This window comes from Poecilia latipinna, unplaced genomic scaffold (genome assembly GCF_001443285.1).
Source record: "Poecilia latipinna isolate Pla-1442-1.1 unplaced genomic scaffold, P_latipinna-1.0 Scaffold1107, whole genome shotgun sequence".
In the NCBI taxonomy this organism is placed as follows: domain Eukaryota; kingdom Metazoa; phylum Chordata; class Actinopteri; order Cyprinodontiformes; family Poeciliidae; genus Poecilia; species Poecilia latipinna.
In genome coordinates, this window is record NW_015113723.1 from 4,457 (window position 1) to 24,049 (window position 19,593).

General features: G+C 40.7%; 1 protein-coding gene and 1 long non-coding RNA gene across 3 annotated transcripts in view; both read right to left on the bottom strand.

The window, feature by feature from the left end:
- Positions 1-2,608: 2,608 nt before the first annotated feature.
- Positions 2,609-11,140, bottom strand: LOC106959661 (phosphatase and actin regulator 4A-like). Its single transcript, XM_015052381.1, has 7 exons — positions 10,913-11,140; positions 5,147-5,314; positions 4,988-5,068; positions 4,733-4,883; positions 4,441-4,690; positions 3,768-4,368; positions 2,609-3,261 (listed from the first exon to the last, which is right to left on the bottom strand). The coding sequence occupies exons 1-7, from the start codon at positions 10,968-10,970 to the stop codon at positions 2,609-2,611; spliced, it is 1,962 nt and encodes a 653-aa protein (XP_014907867.1). The 5' UTR covers positions 10,971-11,140.
- A 2,038-nt stretch (positions 11,141-13,178) lies between these two features.
- Positions 13,179-19,593, bottom strand: part of LOC106959670 (uncharacterized) — a 14,176-nt gene continuing 7,761 nt past the window's right edge. For both annotated transcript variants that reach the window (XR_001427411.1, XR_001427410.1), the window contains exons 2-3: positions 15,886-15,927; positions 13,179-13,483 (exon numbers count right to left, since the gene is read on the bottom strand). This is a non-coding gene — a long non-coding RNA (uncharacterized LOC106959670). The remainder of the gene's footprint in view (positions 13,484-15,885; positions 15,928-19,593) is intronic.

Consider the following 19,593-nt stretch of genomic DNA (forward strand, 5'->3'; position numbering starts at 1 on the left):
TTTGACAAAAGAGCAAAGAATTGGATGGCTGGATCGGGAAGCAGTCGCATGGTTGCACGAAACTTTAACAGAAAACATGGAACAAGAACACACACGACACTGTGGCAAAACTTATTTGCAAGTTTCAGAAAACTGGAAATGTTGCAGATCAACCATGAAGTGGTTCAAGACGTGCAGCAGAGTCCCACAAAAATAAAAACATTTGTCCAATCTAAAATGTTTATTTTTTTCTATGTATGGAAACTTACGGCCCACCCTGAATATCAAACATTCATGGACCTGACTTGATCACCTGCTTGTGCGCAATCAAATATCTGATGTTGATCTGGAGGATGAATCTGCCCTCTGCTGTCACACTACAAACTAGAATTACAAGCACCTCTTCACCCAAAGTTTTGGAGTCAGGGAACATTTCTCAAAATAAAATCAATCAGAAGTCGGCAAAACTCTCCGAATGATGGGCAGCAGGAGGAAATTCCGCAGAATGCGCTCCCTCTACGCGGAATGCTCAGAGGGAGCCTTTATGAAGGCCAAAGTTATGAAGGCTTTGGCCTTCATAACTCTTCCATGTTCTGGCAGCTCCCGGACAGCGAGATGTAGTTAGACAAATGGCTGTCAGATTTTTCTTTCACCATTTTATGCACCCTTATGTAAACAAAAGACATTTTGTTTACAAATGTCTTTGTAAGCCTGGCTCTTTATTATTAAATTTAATATAACTTCAGATTTTTGTATAATTTTTGTCCAGGTTAACATAAAAGGTGAGCTATTGTCGTTACAGGTTGATTTTCTAAACTACAGAAAAGTAATTGCTAGAGATGCTCAAATATGAAAAATTGGGCCGATTTTGATATGATAGTTATACTGCTGTATTTACCAATATTTTATAAGTTTTTTTTTTTATTCAATTACTCGATTAATCGTCAGAATAATTGATAGAATACTTGATAACTAACGCAATTGTTTACAAGAGCCCTAATGTGAATAATTTTGGTTCATCAGAATATTCTTATCATTTAAATCTGTCCCTCTGTCTAACTTTCTCCAAGTTACTCAATCATTTTTTTTTTCCATTTTCTACTTATTTTATTGAATTATTATTTTTTGCCTTTCTCTGAACCAATCAGTCTGAAGTTATATCTCTGACCTGTATTGGGGCACTTACTCTATTGTGCTGTATCTTACCTATTCACCTCTAACGAGGTCTGAACAACCTCTCAAGCAGGAGAAGAGTTGATGATCAAAATTAAAATCTAGCTTAAGCTTGTGTAAGACGCTCTGTAAAGTTGACTTTCCTGTTTAGGTGAGAATTTCCTAAAACAGCTGATTTGCAGTAGAGTGGCATTCCAAAAAGACAAATAAAGGTGAAAGAAATCAATTAAAACTAATGTTATCGAGTTTTCTATAATTGATTATTTTATATAACCTTTTCATGTATACTTGTTTCTACATCCAAATCTATTTTTACATATTTACTCATTTTAAAGAATTCCTGAAAGGCCATGCTGAAAGAGCTCAAGAAATAAACAGGAAACTTCTGAAGAATGTGGTGGAGCCAATGCAGCTCGGTGAGGGAGAACACTACACGGTTCCCCCTGAGTATTTATCTCAGTCTGCAGATAGCAGAAACCACAGTTTATGCTGACTGCAACCAAAGGAGGGCTGAGTAATTACTAAAAGAATTATGCTGTTTCTCCCACAAACATTAGGTGTGTTTTACTGAACAGGTTAAAGAGCAACAGGATTTACTCATGAGCACATTCCACCACAGGATGCTGAATATTTACATTACACTGAAAATAGTCGATTTAGGTGTTTTCTGCTGTCAAAACTGTTTGTTTACTTTCAAGGAATATTTCCTCCACCACCTACAGTTTCATCAGCCATACCAAAATTAATCTTCAGTAACATTTTGTACAAATACAAAACTTGTATTTTTACAAAACTTGTAAAAATACAAGTTTTGTAAAGACACAGTTGAAACTAGAAGTTTACATACAACATTTCTTTCTCACTATTTGAAGTTAAATCAGACTAAGAACCAGGTAGACGTCATCTTTAATATTAACAGTGTATTATGGTGTGTCTGTTTTAAAAGTAGGAAACAGATGAAGACTCTCATGCTTTGTAACTGTTCTAAAACCCTCAAAATGATTTTGGACAACTTTGGGAACGCTGAGAATGACAACAAGCATGATGGGGTTTTGCTTTATCACATTGGTACTTTCAGTTTCTAGATCTCAGAGCACAAAGTCCAGAGAATCAAAAACAGTGCAGTAGACAGATTGGATAGCATGGGGTTCCTCAGAGTACAGATCTCTGATGAATTCAAGAAAACATCACTATACAAGATTTCAACAGGTGGCTAAATCAAGAAAACAGATATTTAGTTCAGTATCCAGTCAGACTTCCCTTATCAAGATTATATTTCCATGTGGTCAGTTTGGTAGTACAGAAAATGTTCTCTTACAATTTTGACAGATGTCCTTTCACCTACAAAGTCATAATTTCTTAACTTTGCACACAAGTTGCAATGAGGTTAGAGAGAAGCCAGGTAGTCCATGGCTTATGATAAAGGTGTAATCACATTTGGACTGTTTGACCAACTTCAAAAGAGGACACAAATACACAGAGACCAAAGCAACTCATTATAGAGAGGACAGAAAAGAAACTCACCAAGCGCTGCAGCAGCGCTGTTGCGGTTGGTGGGTTTAGGTGGAGGCATAGGAGGTTGCTTGAGGTGTGAAACAACAGGTGACTGCTGAGCATGAGGAGAGACAGGAGGTTGCTGGACATGGGGAGGGACAGGAGGTTGTTGGACATGGGGAGGGACAGGAGGTTGTTGGACATGGGGAGGGACAGGAGGTTGCTGGACATGGGGAGGGACAGGAGGTTGCTGGACATGGGGAGGGACAGGAGGCTGCTGGACATGGGGAGGGACAGGGGGCTGCTTTGTGTGAGGTGGAACAGGGGGAGGTGCGACAGAGTCTGCTGACACAGCACCAGCAAGAGGCAGTTGAGGTGGGTCATCTAGTATGAGAGAGTATGTCCTCGGGGGTTTGGCAATTGCAGCTTCAACAGAAGAGCTGGAGGAGGTAGAAGATGAGGAAGAGGAGGAGAAGGACAGGGTCACACTGGGAGACTTGGAAGGATGACCAGTGGGAAATTTAGGGGGAACCAAAGCTCGCTTGGGCAAGGGTAGATGCTGTTGGGTATCTTGCTCCCGGTAATGGTCAGGGATCAATTGGACACCGACAGATTCTGCAGAGGCGTGGACAGACACAAACATACACAAACAGTCATTAAAGGAAAGATTGACAAGGCTTCAAACACTGAGCTGTGGGAAACTATGTAAACAGGAAGCACAAAAAGCGTTGACACACAAATCAAGACTGAGGCAAAAGCTGAAATGAGGGGACTGGCTTGTAGGATATTCATTAGAGGAGAGGTAATCTAAAGTACACCCATGGCGACAGATCAAAGCAGGATCTTCTTGATTTATTTTGATTCAACAGTGCATTGTAAAAAGTACTCAGACCTTTTGAGCTATTTTTGTACACTTTGTCACATTACAACTACATAGTTGTGAAGTGGAGGAGAATAAACATCTGCACTTCGGTTCTTGAAAGCTAAATTCAAGACTTTTGCAAATATTTCAAGAGCCTTAATAATTAGCCCTACTGTGCAACCTTTAGCAACTTAAAAAAGAGAGAGATGGAAGAGTTTGGAATAGGATAATTTTCTGAATCTTATGACAATTTCCTTACCTAAGCGGTCACGGAACTCAACTGTTGGTTTGTGTCTGGGTAGAGTGTCATTATCTGTGAAGATTTGCTGCATAGGAGGTCGCAAGTCCATGTCAGGGACTGGACGGACATCAGGCAATATTCTGTCCATTTTCTCACGTTCATCTCCCTGTTCCTTAATCCAGTCTTCCCGTTTGTCCCTGGTATCACCTCTCTCTACCTGAGCATATTTCCTGTCCCTATCTTCTCTTACTTTATCATCTTTTCTGTCGTCTCTATACTCCTTCCTTTCACGCTCAAGCCATCGCTCTTTGTTGTCTTTTCTTTCTCTGTCATCAAGTTCTCTCTTTTCCTTTTCATACTGCTCCCTATCCCTCCATTCTCTTTCATCACGATCTCTCTTTTCCCTGTCCTCCCTATTCCGATCTTTCCTCTCCCTCTCGTCCCGATCACGATCCCTTCTCTCGTCCCGATCGCGGTCCCTCCTCCCCCTCTCGTCCCGATCACGGTCCCTCCTCTCCTTCTCGTCGAAATCACGATCTCTCTTGTCCCTCTCGTCCCGATCACGATCTCTCCGGTCCTTCTCGTCTCGATCCCTCCTCTGCTTCTCGTCCCGATCACGATCCCTCCTCTCCCTGTCATCTTGATCCCTCCTCTCCCTGGTGTCCAGATCCCTCCTCTCCCTGGTGTCCAGATCCCTCCTCTCCTTGTCGTCCCGATCCTTTGTCTCCTTGTCGTCTTGATCCCTCCTCTCCCTGTTGTCTCGATCCCTCCTCTCCTGAATGTCTTGGCTATCTTGGCCATCCCTCTTCTTGTCTTTACGGTATCTATCATCTTGTGTAGGGTCAGACCCTTTTCTTTCATAGTCCAAGGGAATGCGGCTTTGTCTGTCTACATCCACGGGCAACTTTGCATATTTGTCCACATCCAGAGGCGCCCGGTTGGGCGCCTCTGCGTGTCCTCTGAATGTCTCCAATGGTGCTCTGTTGCGACGGTTTTCTCCTTGAGGATGCCTAATGGGATTTGCCTTGATGTCAGCCTGTCGATTTCCCGTTTCTGGCACCCTATCGGCATCTATTGGTACAGGGTGCCCATTTTTAACTGGTGGATCTTTCAGGTCAATTTCATTGTTGCGCCCTAACCACATGCAGAGGGGGAAAAAGTATATGAGCAAATAACATTTTTTTTTGCAATTAACTTGGAATCACTTTGGAGACTAAAGCACTTGCATGTAGACCTACCATTTTCAGGGATCTCTTTTAAAACTCCTCTAGCAATCAGCTCATTGCGAGATTTTCTGACAGAAATCTTTCTTTCCAATTCTGAAGAAGAAATACCATACAAATAAATTGTTTAATTTACCACACACAAGACACAAGTAACTACTGTAGCAAGCATACCTTTAGATGTTTCAGAGAACTTCTCACTTGGCTTCTTCTTCTTAAATCTAAAGGGCTTGAGGAACTTTCCCATGGAAAATTTGGTTTTGCGCTTTGCTGGGGGTGCTCCTCCTCCAGAGTTTCCTTCTTCAGGCCCTGGTGTGCTCTGTTGCGAGTCGACCTTGTCATCTACCAAGACAAAAACAAAAAAAAAAGTGTTTTTTTATTGTAGTGGCAGACAAAATAAATGTGACGTGCCACAGCAAAACTGTGAAAAGACCAAGCAATTTCTGTAAAAATAGTGATTTACCTTTGTTTGTGCAAAATATACTAGTTGAAGTAAAGACACCACTGCATGCTTTAAACAGCAGTTTCTGGGATTTTAAAATAAGAAAGTTTGTGTTAGAATTCAGTTTCTTAATTTTTTTAATACAAAATCCCAATGGACTACTCTGGCACCCCGACCACCGGGCTTAGCAAGTTTTCTGGGGGAAACCCTGTATAGCACTACATAATGTATTCAGTCAGTACAGTGACTAACTGCACACTGAAGCTGCAACACATAAAATAAAAAATTGTTTATGTCTGCCTTTCTTTGGGCTTGGACCTACAATTCAAAGTTATAGGACTTTATGCCCTCCATTTCAGGATGGGCATGGCTGCGTTTTCTAAGCTCAGTCTAAACTCTAATGTACACACGAAACGGAAAACATTGTCCAACATATTGTATTGTATTTATTAGGACTGAAACGATTCCTCGAATGATTCGAGTACCTCGATTATTAAAATTCCTCGAGGAAAATTTACCTGCCTCGAAGCTTCATTAATTTATGTTTTATTATTTAGTGCACCGTGTTCCAGTCGGAACATTGTTTGCGTTGGGCGGAGCTCTGAATTCCGCCTCTGAGTTGTTGACGAAAGCTAAGTGTTAGCGGCATAACGTCCAATTTTCAAGTTCGGCCCGTGGGGATTTTATTGATTGATTTTTGGGGGACCAATAATCATCCTTAAAATGAATGGCGCAATGCCTGCAATACGGCAGCCTTTCTCCCCTGGGAGCTGCTGGTTGAAAGCGAACGGCTGGAAGAGCACTGCAGGAGTATTTATACAGGTGAGCGGATAGACTGAACACAGCGGGCGGCTGAGTAGTTTGTAAAATTCAGCTTCTATTTAAAGCTGAACTCACAAATGCACTCAAGGGGGATATGTCACAGGCATCAGATAAATATGTTACACTAGTTAAATTGAGAATAAATAGCCAACCACTCAATATGACATTTTGTTGAGTTTTAGCAACAATGATTTATTACAAAACCCACAAACTGAGAAAATAATAATAGTTATCCTGATAAATAAATCAGTAACCCAAAATCCCTCAAATAAGTTTAGGTGAGATTTAATCCACTCAGTTCATGTCAGTAAAGAAACCCAAATGGTTAAGTGTCCAAATATTTCCGATCCTTTTTAATGTGAATATTGTCCACAAAAGAGTTCCATATCCTGGGAGAATTTTTTCCTGTTAATCCAAAGTCCCAATCCAAACGAAAAATCCAAAGCGTCGAACCCCGCTCCCCAAAAAATGAGAAAAAAAGAGTGGTACCACCAAAATCCCCAAAAAGAAAAGTCATGTCCAGATCTCACCAGGAATGTCTTTCTTTCGCCCCCCGGTGGCATCTTGTCGCACCGTCAGCGTCCTCCTGTAAATTGGCGTCCTCTTGCACCTGGCGGGGTTTCCTGGGCACAAGCTCCAATCCAGCTCCTAAAGCGCACGATCCGCAGCGCTGAGGCAAACTTTGATTGCTGTTTTATCTCTTTCCTTTGATTCTATCACTTGTTCTAAACTTTCAGTCAATCCAAGTCTCCCGCTGCACAGAGCTGACGGTGAGCGTCTTCCTCTCTGATTGTGCCGCCGCGCACCGACGCACACGCCCCTTTTTATACACTAATCTCAGCCACACTTAAAAATCAGCATGACCTGCCCAAAAATCAGTTTTAAAAGTGGAAATTCGGAATAATTTTACAATGAAACAACAGCAACTGTTATACAAATCAGATGATACATTTACTCTTCAATGAATTTATCCAGGAAAAAAAAACAAATATAGTGGTTATGTTACAAGTTGATGCTTGTTGTGTAAGTGTAGCTTTACGGAGAAACCACACAATAAATTTCATATCATCCCGGTCTGAACAAACGGGTGGCGGAGCGCATTGTGGCGGTACGTAGCTGGTAGATGAGTTTCTGAGTGTGACGAACGAAAGTGCCGTAAATATCCTGTATTGTTCCCTCCCCCATTCTTACTTTCGTCCCGTGGTCTACCGGTCAACCGGTCATCTCCCCCCCACTTATGCTGGTCTGTACCCTGGTCTATTTCCTCCCCTCTACCCCCCATCTTACATCCGTTCGTTCGCTCGCTCGCTCGTCTGCCCCCCATTAAATGATGAGCTTTTGTCAAAACACCCGGGTAGTTAATCAGGTAAAGGAACAATTTTCTTGAAATATCTTCATTTTTTTCATTTTTATGTGTTTAAGATTATTAGAAAGTTTAGAATCAACACTTTCAGAATCTGTACAAAAACTCAAAACAACCTGGGGAGATTTGTTCCTGGTTTTGTCATGGCCAGTCAAATGTTTACAGCTCCTTCCCCTTACTGGAATGTAATAGACAAACATTTATTTCTGTTGTGATTATGACAAGGTAAAATCTGAGAAGTATTGTATCTACAATAACATTTTTATAACACAATTGTCCGAGTGAGTACAGCTATGGTAGTTCAAGAATTCAATCTGGAGTCCATGGTTAGAGAAGAGGCCTTGAATAAAACTAGTGTGGAGAAAAAAGAAATCTCTCCAACGGTCGTCTAAAAGAAAACAATGTAGCATAGGTTTGTGTAGCAACAAGAAAACAAGATTTCACATTTAGCCAAGACTTAAGCTGCTAACTTACCCTTATTACTATGTTTTCAATTGCCATTATTATTTCTTTAAAATAAGCTTAAGAAAAATAATTCAACGAAAAGAACCAGATTAAACGCAGGCTAAAGCAAGAAGGGACATGAATGCTACGGTAAATATGACAAAAAAAAAAAAAAAAAATTCTAAAGACGGTCTTAGGCTTAATTAGAACCGTAATCAAGCATGTGGGTGTGAAACCACTGCTTAATAGCTCTGTCTAACACAGAACAAGGCAGTGAGTACTGAGTCACAGCTCCAAAGTGGAAATCCCTACTGGGCTTGTTACTGCACGGTTGGGTAAAATCCCACAACAAAATGACCTTGAACTGTTGAGCAGCTACAATCAAATCTGTATTTGTTACTTTTAAAGTAACAAACACAATTTCTTGATCAGGATTTCGTCCAGTGTATTACAAGTATGCAGATTTTATTCATTTATTTTATTTGCCCAAAAAACCTATCAAAAAATACAAATGAGTTTAAAGAGCATCTGTCAGTGAGTGGTAATTCCTACTACAAATTTGAGTGAGAGTTAACATTCTACATCTGGTGTCAGGATTTTTACTCTACCTCTTTTATTCACTTTGGGAAAACAGATCATTTCAGTTTTCATTAGTTTAATTTCATTTCATCCACTTCTATATCAAATAAATATATAAAAAAAACTCAATATCCATAATAATCATTTTTTACTTTAATGTGACTTTTTTGATGTCCTGAAACTAAGGCTAGTGAAGGACTGCAGATCCATGATGGACTAAAACATTTAAGTGAATCTGTTCCACCCTGCTATGGCAGCTTGAGAAGTCTTGGCCTACACTGTACAAACTGAGGATTGAGTCAATATTTGGCCCTAAACTTCAACAAGAAGCATACACATATATAGATCTCAGGTAGATCAAGAAACAGTGACTGTTTTGTCAATAGTAGACTATTTGTAAACTGTGATCATGTGGACTCAGAAATCAGATCAACTACAACTTTTGCCAACTGATCAAGCCATAAAAATTATTATTTCTCATTATGTTTTTAGAACATAAAATTGCTGGTACCCTCAGTGATAAATAAGTAAAACAATAAAACATATAATATCTGCTGCTAAAGTCTCAATTGGTCTTTAGGGTTTAGCAAATGGGTGTGAGTGTGTCTGCAGGGAGGCAGAGAGGATGGAAGGTGGACAGATGTTTCACAGCTCTTGGGAAAAAGCTTTTCCTTAGTTTGTAGTCTTTATGCACCTGTACCGTTTCCTAGATGGCAGTGGTACAAACAGTTTGTGTCCTGGCTGTTTGGGATTAGCAGCAATACGGCTGACCTTCCTTTGCAGTTTCCCAGCTTATATTAAGTCCAAGTTCAGTAACTGACCCCCAACAATCCACTGGGCAGTTTTCACTACCTGGGCCAAATCAGGTTACCATAACATCCACTAGACAATATTAACAACAAGAATGATGGCCGTTTGTCTGCCCTGCTATCCCAAATGTAAAAGTGTGGAGTTTGATTAACTCTCTTGGGATTTTAGCTAGATCTATGTACTTTAATTAGACAAGACAACACTACTGTCAGAAACAAGCATCACTAGTGCAACAAAGGACGTAGGAAAGCTGCCATGCTTACTATTGGTGGAGGTCCCATTATACTTGTTTCTCTTCCACACACCACAACAAAAGAGCATAACATCCTAAACTCTTTAAACTACCACAATCCAGTGGAGTCTAACAGAAAACTCAAAATGGGTGGTCCCCAATTATGTTAATGGGATAATGATTGAAAACATAAGTCTATAGAAAAACATGGTCACTCCAGTCCCTAGATCTCAATCCTTTAGAAAACTTGAGGGCTGGACTGAAGAGAAAAAGAACATAAGAGAGAACCCAGGACTGTAGAACAGTGGTGTCCAAAGTTTGTCCATAATCATGACACAAGCTGCGTTTCTACTGCAAGTGTGCTCAAACCTATGCCTTTGTTCTGCTAATGTCGAAAAAACACATACAGCTACAAATACCTTTTTCCTCCAAAGACCGACCTCACAGTGTCAAAAACAAAGAATGTAGGAAAGCTGCCATGGTTCCCTACATGGCATCTTTGCAACTCATCTGAGCTCAGATGAGTTAGTTCTAATAATCTGCTTGCATAAACCATCTCTGTTAACAATAGAACATGCCCCTTCTCCTGTCAACACTCAGCCATTTAAACGCAACATGCGATAAAACATCAACAGTGCACAGACCAGCTGGCACTTATCTAACTCCCTGCTGGCCTACGGTCAGGCTCCGACTGACTCATGCCAATCACATGACATGCTGAAACCAAATATGCAGAATAGCAAACCAAAGTCAAAAATACACCAGCAGTTGGTGAGCAAATATGTAACCAGGACAATGTTGTAGAGTAACAGTGAAGTTTCACAATCCTTTTCAACTTCGACACAGTCAGGAAATATACAAGTGGAATATTACTAGTCGACAAAAATCATAGAATCCGCTTTATTTAGAGCAGAAGTGTAGATGTATAAAAACAGGTGAGGTAAAAGTATGAGGATGGTGGAACAGTGCAGGTCCTTTACTGCTGCTCTAAAAAGACCAAGAGTGGTGTGCAAACAGAGAGAGGTTTGTGTGGTTTGTGGATTTCACAATTACCACATTCCATCTGCATGCATTCTTCTCCACCTGCCTGTACCTGCCACCCTCTCGCTCCCCCTGCATTACAAACACCTGCTTGTCTCTAACCTCCTGATGGCTCTGAGATCTGCAAAGATGAATAAAAAAAAATAATACTTGACCGCTTGTTTCCTGGTCTGTTGCATTTACGTCCCATCACTTTCTCAGACTTACCAGCTTGGCGTGTGGCCGGTTGCTGGGCCACGGTCTCGCTGCTAGCATTTTGTCCCATGTTAGGGCCTGTGTCCCCACCGGCCGGCCAGGCACTGCCTCCCTGAGGCCCCGCGGGAGGAGAGGAGAATCTTACTCCAACTCACTCTTCTCCAAAGCACACCAAACTACTGTAACTACTGTCTTGACTGCTCACTCGAGGCGGTTAGTGTCTCTTGGCTCTAGAGTCCAGCACCTCCCCCTTTCTTCAGCTTGAGTTACTTGTTCTCTCCTTCCCTCCCTGCTTCCTTCGTCTCCTTGCTTTAAAACACAAACACACTCCCTCTCTCAGCATTTAAGTCCCTCCCTTCATGGAGATCTGGCTTCATAAATAAGGTACACAGGAAAGGTAGACCGACAGAGATGGAAGTCATTTCTAAAAGTGGATTTCTCAGGGGCAAAGTCCAAAGCAGGCAGGCTTTGAGGTTCGACTGGTCTGACCACCAGGCCTTGTGGGATTTGCAACATATTGACCTCCCCCACTTTTCCATGCTACATGTTCTCTACTGTTAGCACCCTCTCACTGAGGGACAATAAAGGATGGGGTCGGACCCTGCAGGCTGATGTAATCTGAGAAGCACAAGGTGAGCCAGACTGAGGTGGAGTGCAGTGACAGAGAACAGGAAGTGACACAATGTAGGTGTACTGTGACTCTGAGGATTGTCCTTATAAACCGAGTGTAAAATAATGACTGGAGGTCTTATGTTAGCAACATGAGTATGAGATGAGATGAAACTCCTACTATGTGATAACTAGAGATGCAATATTAATACCTATATCGGTCCTGATATTGGAAAAAAAATTCTAGATCGGATATCGGTGACAATGTACCTGATCTATAAGGGCAGATCTATTCAGTCTATAGTTCTATGCTTTGTGCTATGGGTAATGTCATGTTTTATTATTAATTTTACATTATATTTAGAATTCCTAATTGCACTTTCTGAATCATTTAAAAGAAGGGTTGTGGCAGTTTAATTTATACAAGATAGTCAACCTATTGTTTTAGTCAGTTTCAGTTTCTTTATTATTTATTTTACATCAGGTGTTCTGCTTCTAATTGCACAGACTGAACAAATTAAAGTTGTTTTGTTTGACCAAGCTTGTGCAGCTATTGGTGGATTTAAGTGTGATGAACTGGTGGAGAGTAAGCACATTAATTTTTAATTTAGTACATTGATGTCTATGTTTTTTTTTTAAAATAAATCTTTTAAGTCAATTCAGGTGTTTTTATGTATCGGATCACTATCAGCAGATACTAAACCTCAGATATGCGTCTCTGAATCGGAAGTGAAAGAAGTGGATCCTCAAGATAATCTTGAATAAAAACATGACTGCTTCAGGATATTTATATGAAAACTGTACAACATGACCTAAGTGGTTGTATTTAAATTAAAAACAAAGACACAGTTATTACAATCTGAATAAAAGAAGACTTTTAAACAAGATATATTATTTTACCTTTTGTAGTTTTGCACATAATGTTTGAGTTCTTTAAAAAAATGAGTGTGAAACACATTCTAACACCTTTGTTCTGTTAAATCACAGCAGTTTGTTTCATTTGTGAAACCGAATAACAATAAACACTTTCACATGTTGAAAGTATTTTTTTAGCTACAGATGTATCTTTTGCTACAAAAGATCAAGTGTTCACTAAAGGAATGCCATTATGGCATTTTAGGCAATAGAATGCTCAGATTTTAAAAGGATTTTTTTTTCATCTTTTAATGCATTTCTTGTATTGTATAGAAATGTTTAAGTATTAAAATCAAAAATATGCTGAATGTGCCAATTATATTTATCCAATTAATCAAGAATTAATTAATAGTCACAACTAATAATCGTTGGTACCATAGTGTCAAATGGCAGCAATTACCCAATCACTGAACCAGGACCATGTCCATCAGAGAAAATAGATTATATCAACACATTACAGCAGTGAAATAATTACTTTGTGAAATGCAGCATTTATTAATAAAAGATAAATTAAATCGTAAGTACACCTGACTGTTTTTTATAGAAGCTAATAAAAGTGAGACCAACAGAGAAAACAGTACAGTACATTCTCTTATGGTTCTATTTATCATCTGGATCAAGTTATACTCTTGCTCCCTCTACAGGCCATTTAAGGTACTGTAATACAACAGCATGTCTATGACTCATGTATGATCACAAGGCAGCAATCAAGACAACAGTCCAATAACACCAGGGTAAATAAAGAGAGATGATGGGCTTTTATTGTGTAATTTATGTTTCCATGGCTGGAAACCTGTTTGCTCTATTTAAAGAGGAGTAGCAGGCAGACATTTCAACAGGCTCCTCTCAACAAAGCCCAAACCTGGATCTGTGAGCTGCCTAACAACTGTGTTTAGATCAGAAAGGTCCCATTTCACACAGAGCTCAAGAAGAAGTCCAGTTTATTTTTACTGCTTGGCCACACGTGCAAGCAGAGATGAGTTCCCTAAGCTGTCCTCAGTGAGGCCCTCTTATTACTAAAGCGCTTTTGGCACCCTGCCCCGCCTCCTCATGGTGCTTCTGGAGAAAACACAACGAACAACCAAACAGCAACACTGACTCAGATCGTATACTCTTCAACTGCAACAGGTACAAGCCAAGAACATTCCACATGTGACATTCAGGAAACAGGTTTACTTACAAATATGTTGAGACTGCATAGCCATGTCAAACGTTGCACCACTGCTGCCTCTCCTGCACTGTGGCAGTGAGCCTCAGGTAATGTGAGTGTGCACAGATACTTAGAGCTTGTTAAATGATTGAGGTCAACAGTGAAATAGATTCAAGGCTGTGTGACTGTAAGGGAAACCAGCGGTGTTGCTACAGGTAGGTGTGTGTGTTCAGGGTGAGGACCGATCAGGAGGTTTCAGTGATAAAAAGGATGATGCGTCACACAGTCAACCCTTAAACCTTCACCCCATCGCTCACATCCCGTATTCTGCTCAGACACATTGAAAACAGCAAGGAATCTCACAGCAGCAGCAATGAACAGCTTCCAATGCATGAAGATGCAGAGTGGCTTATTGTCAACTGATTAATGAACATCAAAACTCCATTATGTCTGCACTGCATGCGGTGGAAAACCTTAATGACATTTTAAAACTAAAAACATGATGAGTCAGATTACTCTGGACTACCTAAGGGTGGTGGTACAGCAACTATTCATAACACCGAATACCATCGAACAAGCAGAGACAAAGCTCCCCTAGCAACCTAAAAAAAGGAAGAGGTAACTTCAACTTTCATTTTAGGAAATTTGCAACCCAAGAACCAGAGCTTTCCAGAAGCTAAAACTGATTGGCTGCGGACACTGCCTCTAGTTCCTGATGAAAGAGAACCTTTCTGATGGAGGGTTATCACCAGTTTTAAGGTCAGAGGTAGAAACACCAACAACTCATGGTTAGTAAGCTCTAACCTAGTTAAACATTGGAACTGCTTTGGTGGAAAAGGACCCTACGATGGTCCCCTACTTTCCCTCTGCTTTGGAATCTCCATAGACAACAATTTTTACCTTTTACATCTAGAATCACACTTTTGGACAAGTCCAAACCCTTCTACACCCTTAACTCTCTTGCGTCATCGCTAACCAACTCAACTCAAGATGTTCCTCCTGATATACTATAATGTTCTACACATCTCTTTTTTCATTACTCCTATTAACAATCCTAACATCTCCAGCTCAGCACCTTGTCTTTGTTACTGCCATTGTGCCAAAACCTTAAAATTCCTCTTTCCACTCTAGAATCTTTCAGTAACAAATAAGACACTGCTGTCACTGTCTTCTTAACCTCTAATGTGCAATGGTCCTGACCTCACGTTCTTCAATTTATCCAATCTTAGTACCTCTGCTCTTTGCACTATAACATTGGATCTGTAGAGATAGTTTTTGGCAGGACACCCCAATTGTCCACGCTAATGATTCATCCCCCCCCCGCGCAATTTTGTACACTGTTTTATGGTACAGCGTTTAGGAAAGCATTTTGACCACTAGTTGAACTCTCACTGCGCAGGCAGAATTAAACTCAAACGCGTATCAACGACATCAAGTCATACAAGTGCAACGACAAACATGATGAATGTGTCGTGCTTGTCGCAAGCAGTGCCCTTCTTGTGTCTCCCAATCATTGGGCAGTGTTGTGTGACGTCAGTAGCTCCACCCTGACTGTACAATGTCCTATATCTACAACAGAAGAGGGTCCAAAAATAACACAATATGGGTCAGCTGCATAGACCGCAAATACGATGAAAAATGACAACATAGAGTTCTGAATCGCAGACATTAATTATAAAAATTGGCATCAGCCAATCCTCTGCTTCAACACACTAGAGTAGGGGGTACACTTAGTTCAGTTTTCTGGCCGACCACCGATATTTTAAAAGCCTGACTTGAGGAGGAGGTAATTTAGCCGTTTTACTCAGGTGTGCTAGACCAATGATGCATCTTAAAAGGTTGCATAACAAAGACCCACAAGGACTCAAACAGTTTTTAAAGAGGCCAGAGCCCAATGTCAAGGCGCTAAATTATGAAGTAAATGTTTTTAAAGTCCTATCTGATATATACAGCATTTTTATAACAACTGAAGGTAATATAATTACTTGATTGTGCTCTAAAATGCCTGGAAAATATATAATACTGCCCCTTTAAGGCTCTCCAATATGCAATTGACAGAATGTTGTGTTTGGAATTTGTTGTTAAAGTCTGAAACAAGCCAAGAATTTAGTAGTTTTAAAAAGGTACAGTATGTCGGAAGTGCATGCATTACTTAGAGCGACTGTGTTACCAGCAGAGAGAGAAACAAAAAGCTGGCCTGACTCAACTCAACCTGACTACTTTTCTAAAGCTTTCTCATCTATAATGTCACAGAAAATTTAAAACACACCTCAACATTTACAGTGCAGTAATATTTCAAAAGTTTTCTTACCAGGTTTTTCCATTACAGTGTCCAAAACTCTGCCGTTAATACCTGAAACAGATAAACAGGATCAGTTTCAAACTTATTGCAGCTGTTCGCATGAAAACCTGAGATTATCAACTGCTATATATGTCATCATCTATTATTTTGTGTTTTATTTTGTAAAACACCTGACAACGACAAATATTCAATAGTATAAATTCAAACTAAATTGCAAGAAGCAGAATACAAGGCAGCGTATTTAAAAAAAAAAAAAAAAAAGGTTTGCTTGTTTCCTTCAGTGATTCTTGGTGCAGCGCCACCACAGGCGAGGGGGAGAATCAATCTCCATGTTAAGAGGTTGAACAGCCTATATGTAGCTCAGTACACCTCAACAACTTCTTTCTGCTTCTAGTTTTTATGTCACAAAATGCTCTAGAGTAAATCAGACCGATGATTTTCCATGTGAGCTGTTGAATGGTGTGTCCTGTAGCTTTAAGAGCCAGCACTAGCTTGGGGTTGTTTGTGGAGGACAACGAGATCACAGGGACAAGGACAAACCAAACAGCTGACAACAACAAAATTCTGGGGTCTTCTGTCCCAGTGAAGACAACATGATAAGAGCTTTTAGGTTACTCCCGTTTCTTTATGGGCAAAATCAGTGGGAGGGGCTACAATGTGACGACATCCAAGGTTGGTGGTTTCACCGGTATCGACCTGCCCTTTGGCAGAGAACCAACTTTTAAACCCAGCCTGGGTGACTCACACACGGCATGAATCTCTTACTACAAATCAAAAATCACAGGCTCACTGATCATCAAAACTCCACTATCTAGTCATCTTGGCAGCCAGGGGTGGCTGTATTTTCCTAAGCATGTAAATGCACAACAAAAAAATCCATGACACTCGCAGTCAACGTCCTTGTTGGCATTGAGCTTTTGCAAAGTAAGCAGGTTATGAGCAACTGGATTTCGTTGTGGCGTTTCCTCAAAATGGGGAGTGAAGACTTTTTCCAGGAAGTAGTCCACTCCAGTACAGAGTCAACAACATCAAACCAGGTGGATGCATAATTTCTGCTTCAGTCAGCGCTGTGTTGGAGCCGCCAACGCCTCTGGCTGTTAGCGTGGCTTCAGTCAAACCAGCTTGACAGGTTAAAATGTGCACAGCCTGTCCTTCATGCCTCTGTTCATCACTGCCCAACTAAGGCATACAACATGCAAACAATGCCAATTCATCCAATAATATTCCATTTTAAACAAAAACGTCCTAATAAGTCTGAAGATGTGATATTAAACAACTGATTTTTATAACACTGACCAAAATGTGCTTATGTATTAGTCATTCTTCTCAATCAGCTGTAGAGAGAAGTTGAGACGGAGTCAAACTCACTAATAATTCACCAGATAAAGTTCAGCCCGTCTGCAGCCTGGTTCGTTCTCAGGTGTCTTCCTCTGCAATGTTTCCAGCTTGCGGCTCAACAAACAATGAGCCAAGTTAATGTGCACCAGCCTGTTTGCGTATGCTCACTCCAAACAGGAAACCTCGTCCTCACGGTGTGAAAGAGGACAAGCGCACGCGCTTACGCCCCGTTAGCCAAACGTTTATGCTGAGGGCCTGAGCGGGACGTTGGCTGCACTTGCTTCAAACCAGAGCCTCTATGTTGCCAGAGAAAAGTCAAGAACAAAATGTTTGTCACAGTACAAAAAAAATAAAGATTGGGAGCTGAGCACGGAGCTGAGAATAGCAGCCAGATTTTCAGGTTTGGTAACAGGATCCATCAGCAGTATTCCTGGCGTTTTCACAAGAGAAAAGGACACTGTGCACCGAGAGAACAGCTGACAGAATGACAGCGGAGAACAGAGACAGAGGACTGGAACCATGTCACAACAATCAGTAGTTCTGCATTTCTGCTCACGGTTATGATAATTTCAGAATCACTGAGTTAGCAACTATACATACCAGGGTTTCCGCCAGAAAACCTGCCTTCCCCCAGTACTAACTGTAGAAATACACCACTCAGTCAGAAACAACCAATCAGGGTCAGGAGGAGGGTTTTAGCACTGTCAATCACTCTCATGCTTGCCCACTCCTGCTTGCTCTCTGCTATACTACACTTGGTTCACCACAGCATAGCTTACCATGAATGCTGAGGCAAGTTAGCATAGCCACTTATGATGGTGGATAAATGGTAAGTCGTTTCTCCGTCATTAGGACATTGAGCAGTGGTTGACTGATAGCACTAAGACCCTCATCAAAAGCTATTAACAGCTTTATATATTGTTGCGCCGTAAAAGGGAAACCTATAATCGAGGCACTGCGTCTGAAAACAGTCATTTTGATTAACCATCCATACCTACAGACAACTCAAGTCCAAACAACTCACCAAGTATCTTTGGAACCTACCAAATTCTGTCTTCAAACAGTCTTTTGCAAATAAAATATTGATAATGAGATGACCACTCAGGATCCAAATGACTCACTTTACCCAACAGGCACTGGGCCAACCAACTGGATCAGATTGTTACAATTCTGAAAGATGAGAACGGAGTGGCAGTTGTGAGCTCTTCTTTATTAATTGTACTTTTTAGCTGTGTTTTACAAAGATGTAGAAAAAAGCGCCTCCTCTGACTGAGATGGAGAACAGGCACAAGGGGAGGAGCACAGCATTATCACATCATCTGAGGTGCCCAGGTTGGGACAGTGGAACATGTTTCAGCAACGTTATCTTTGCCAGAAAACAATCTAATCTCAAACAAGGCAAACAAAAAATGAATATAGAATGTAGCCAGCCTCCTGAAAAGGAACAGATTCCACAAGAACTAGTTCATTTGAGGAACCTTCAATCCCATCTCTGTTGAGGTGTTACAGAACGAAGTCAACAGAAGTACCAAAGCTGTACTTTCTACATGTTCAAACATGTCTGGAGCTCACTGAGGCAGAAGAGCAAGTCTTTAAAGTAGATAACAGAAAGGGGAACCGTGTTTCTCAGAGCTGCTTGTTTTCTTCTTCTGGACTTTAAACCAGGAGCATGCAGGATCTGGAAAAGTTAGCAGCCTTTTGGAAAGCTCTGTGTAATGGGATGGAGTCTAGACTATCTATGGAAAATACACAGACACCACTGCTTCAACAAAGATACCAACTGTAGATATGATTGGGCGTACACCAATAAATCAGCCTCAATTTCCTTCACTTTGGGAGATCGGTGATCAGCTGATACTTGCATGTGAAACCAATCTTATCCACCAATCTTTTCTATTTCAGCAAAGGTCTACAGATCAGCCTCTGTCCTTTTTTGCTCTGCTGTGAGAGGTTTGACTAACAGGTGTTTGCAGCCAACAATAGTCACCCCACGGTTGCCAATTCAGCAATTTTCTTTCTATATGTAGTGATATCTCAGACAAAAAAAATAAAATAAAATCAGCAGCAATAATTGGAATTGGCAAGTTAGGCTACGTTATCGGCAATGAGCCAGAAGAGTGTCATTGGTGCACCTCTATATGCTATGGATCACATGTGTCAAACTCAAGGCCAACCTATTTTGTGGACTCTAGATGGCCACATAAACAGAACTTCAAGATAACAGTTGTGTGCTTAAATATTATTTATTATTTTAGCAGTCAAATCAAATCAGTTATTATTTGTACAAGCCCAAATTACTACTGTGAAAAGATGTTCAGGATTATGTAATTTTAATAAGTATTCATTGAAAAAGAGAATATAATAGAGATGTGCCGATCA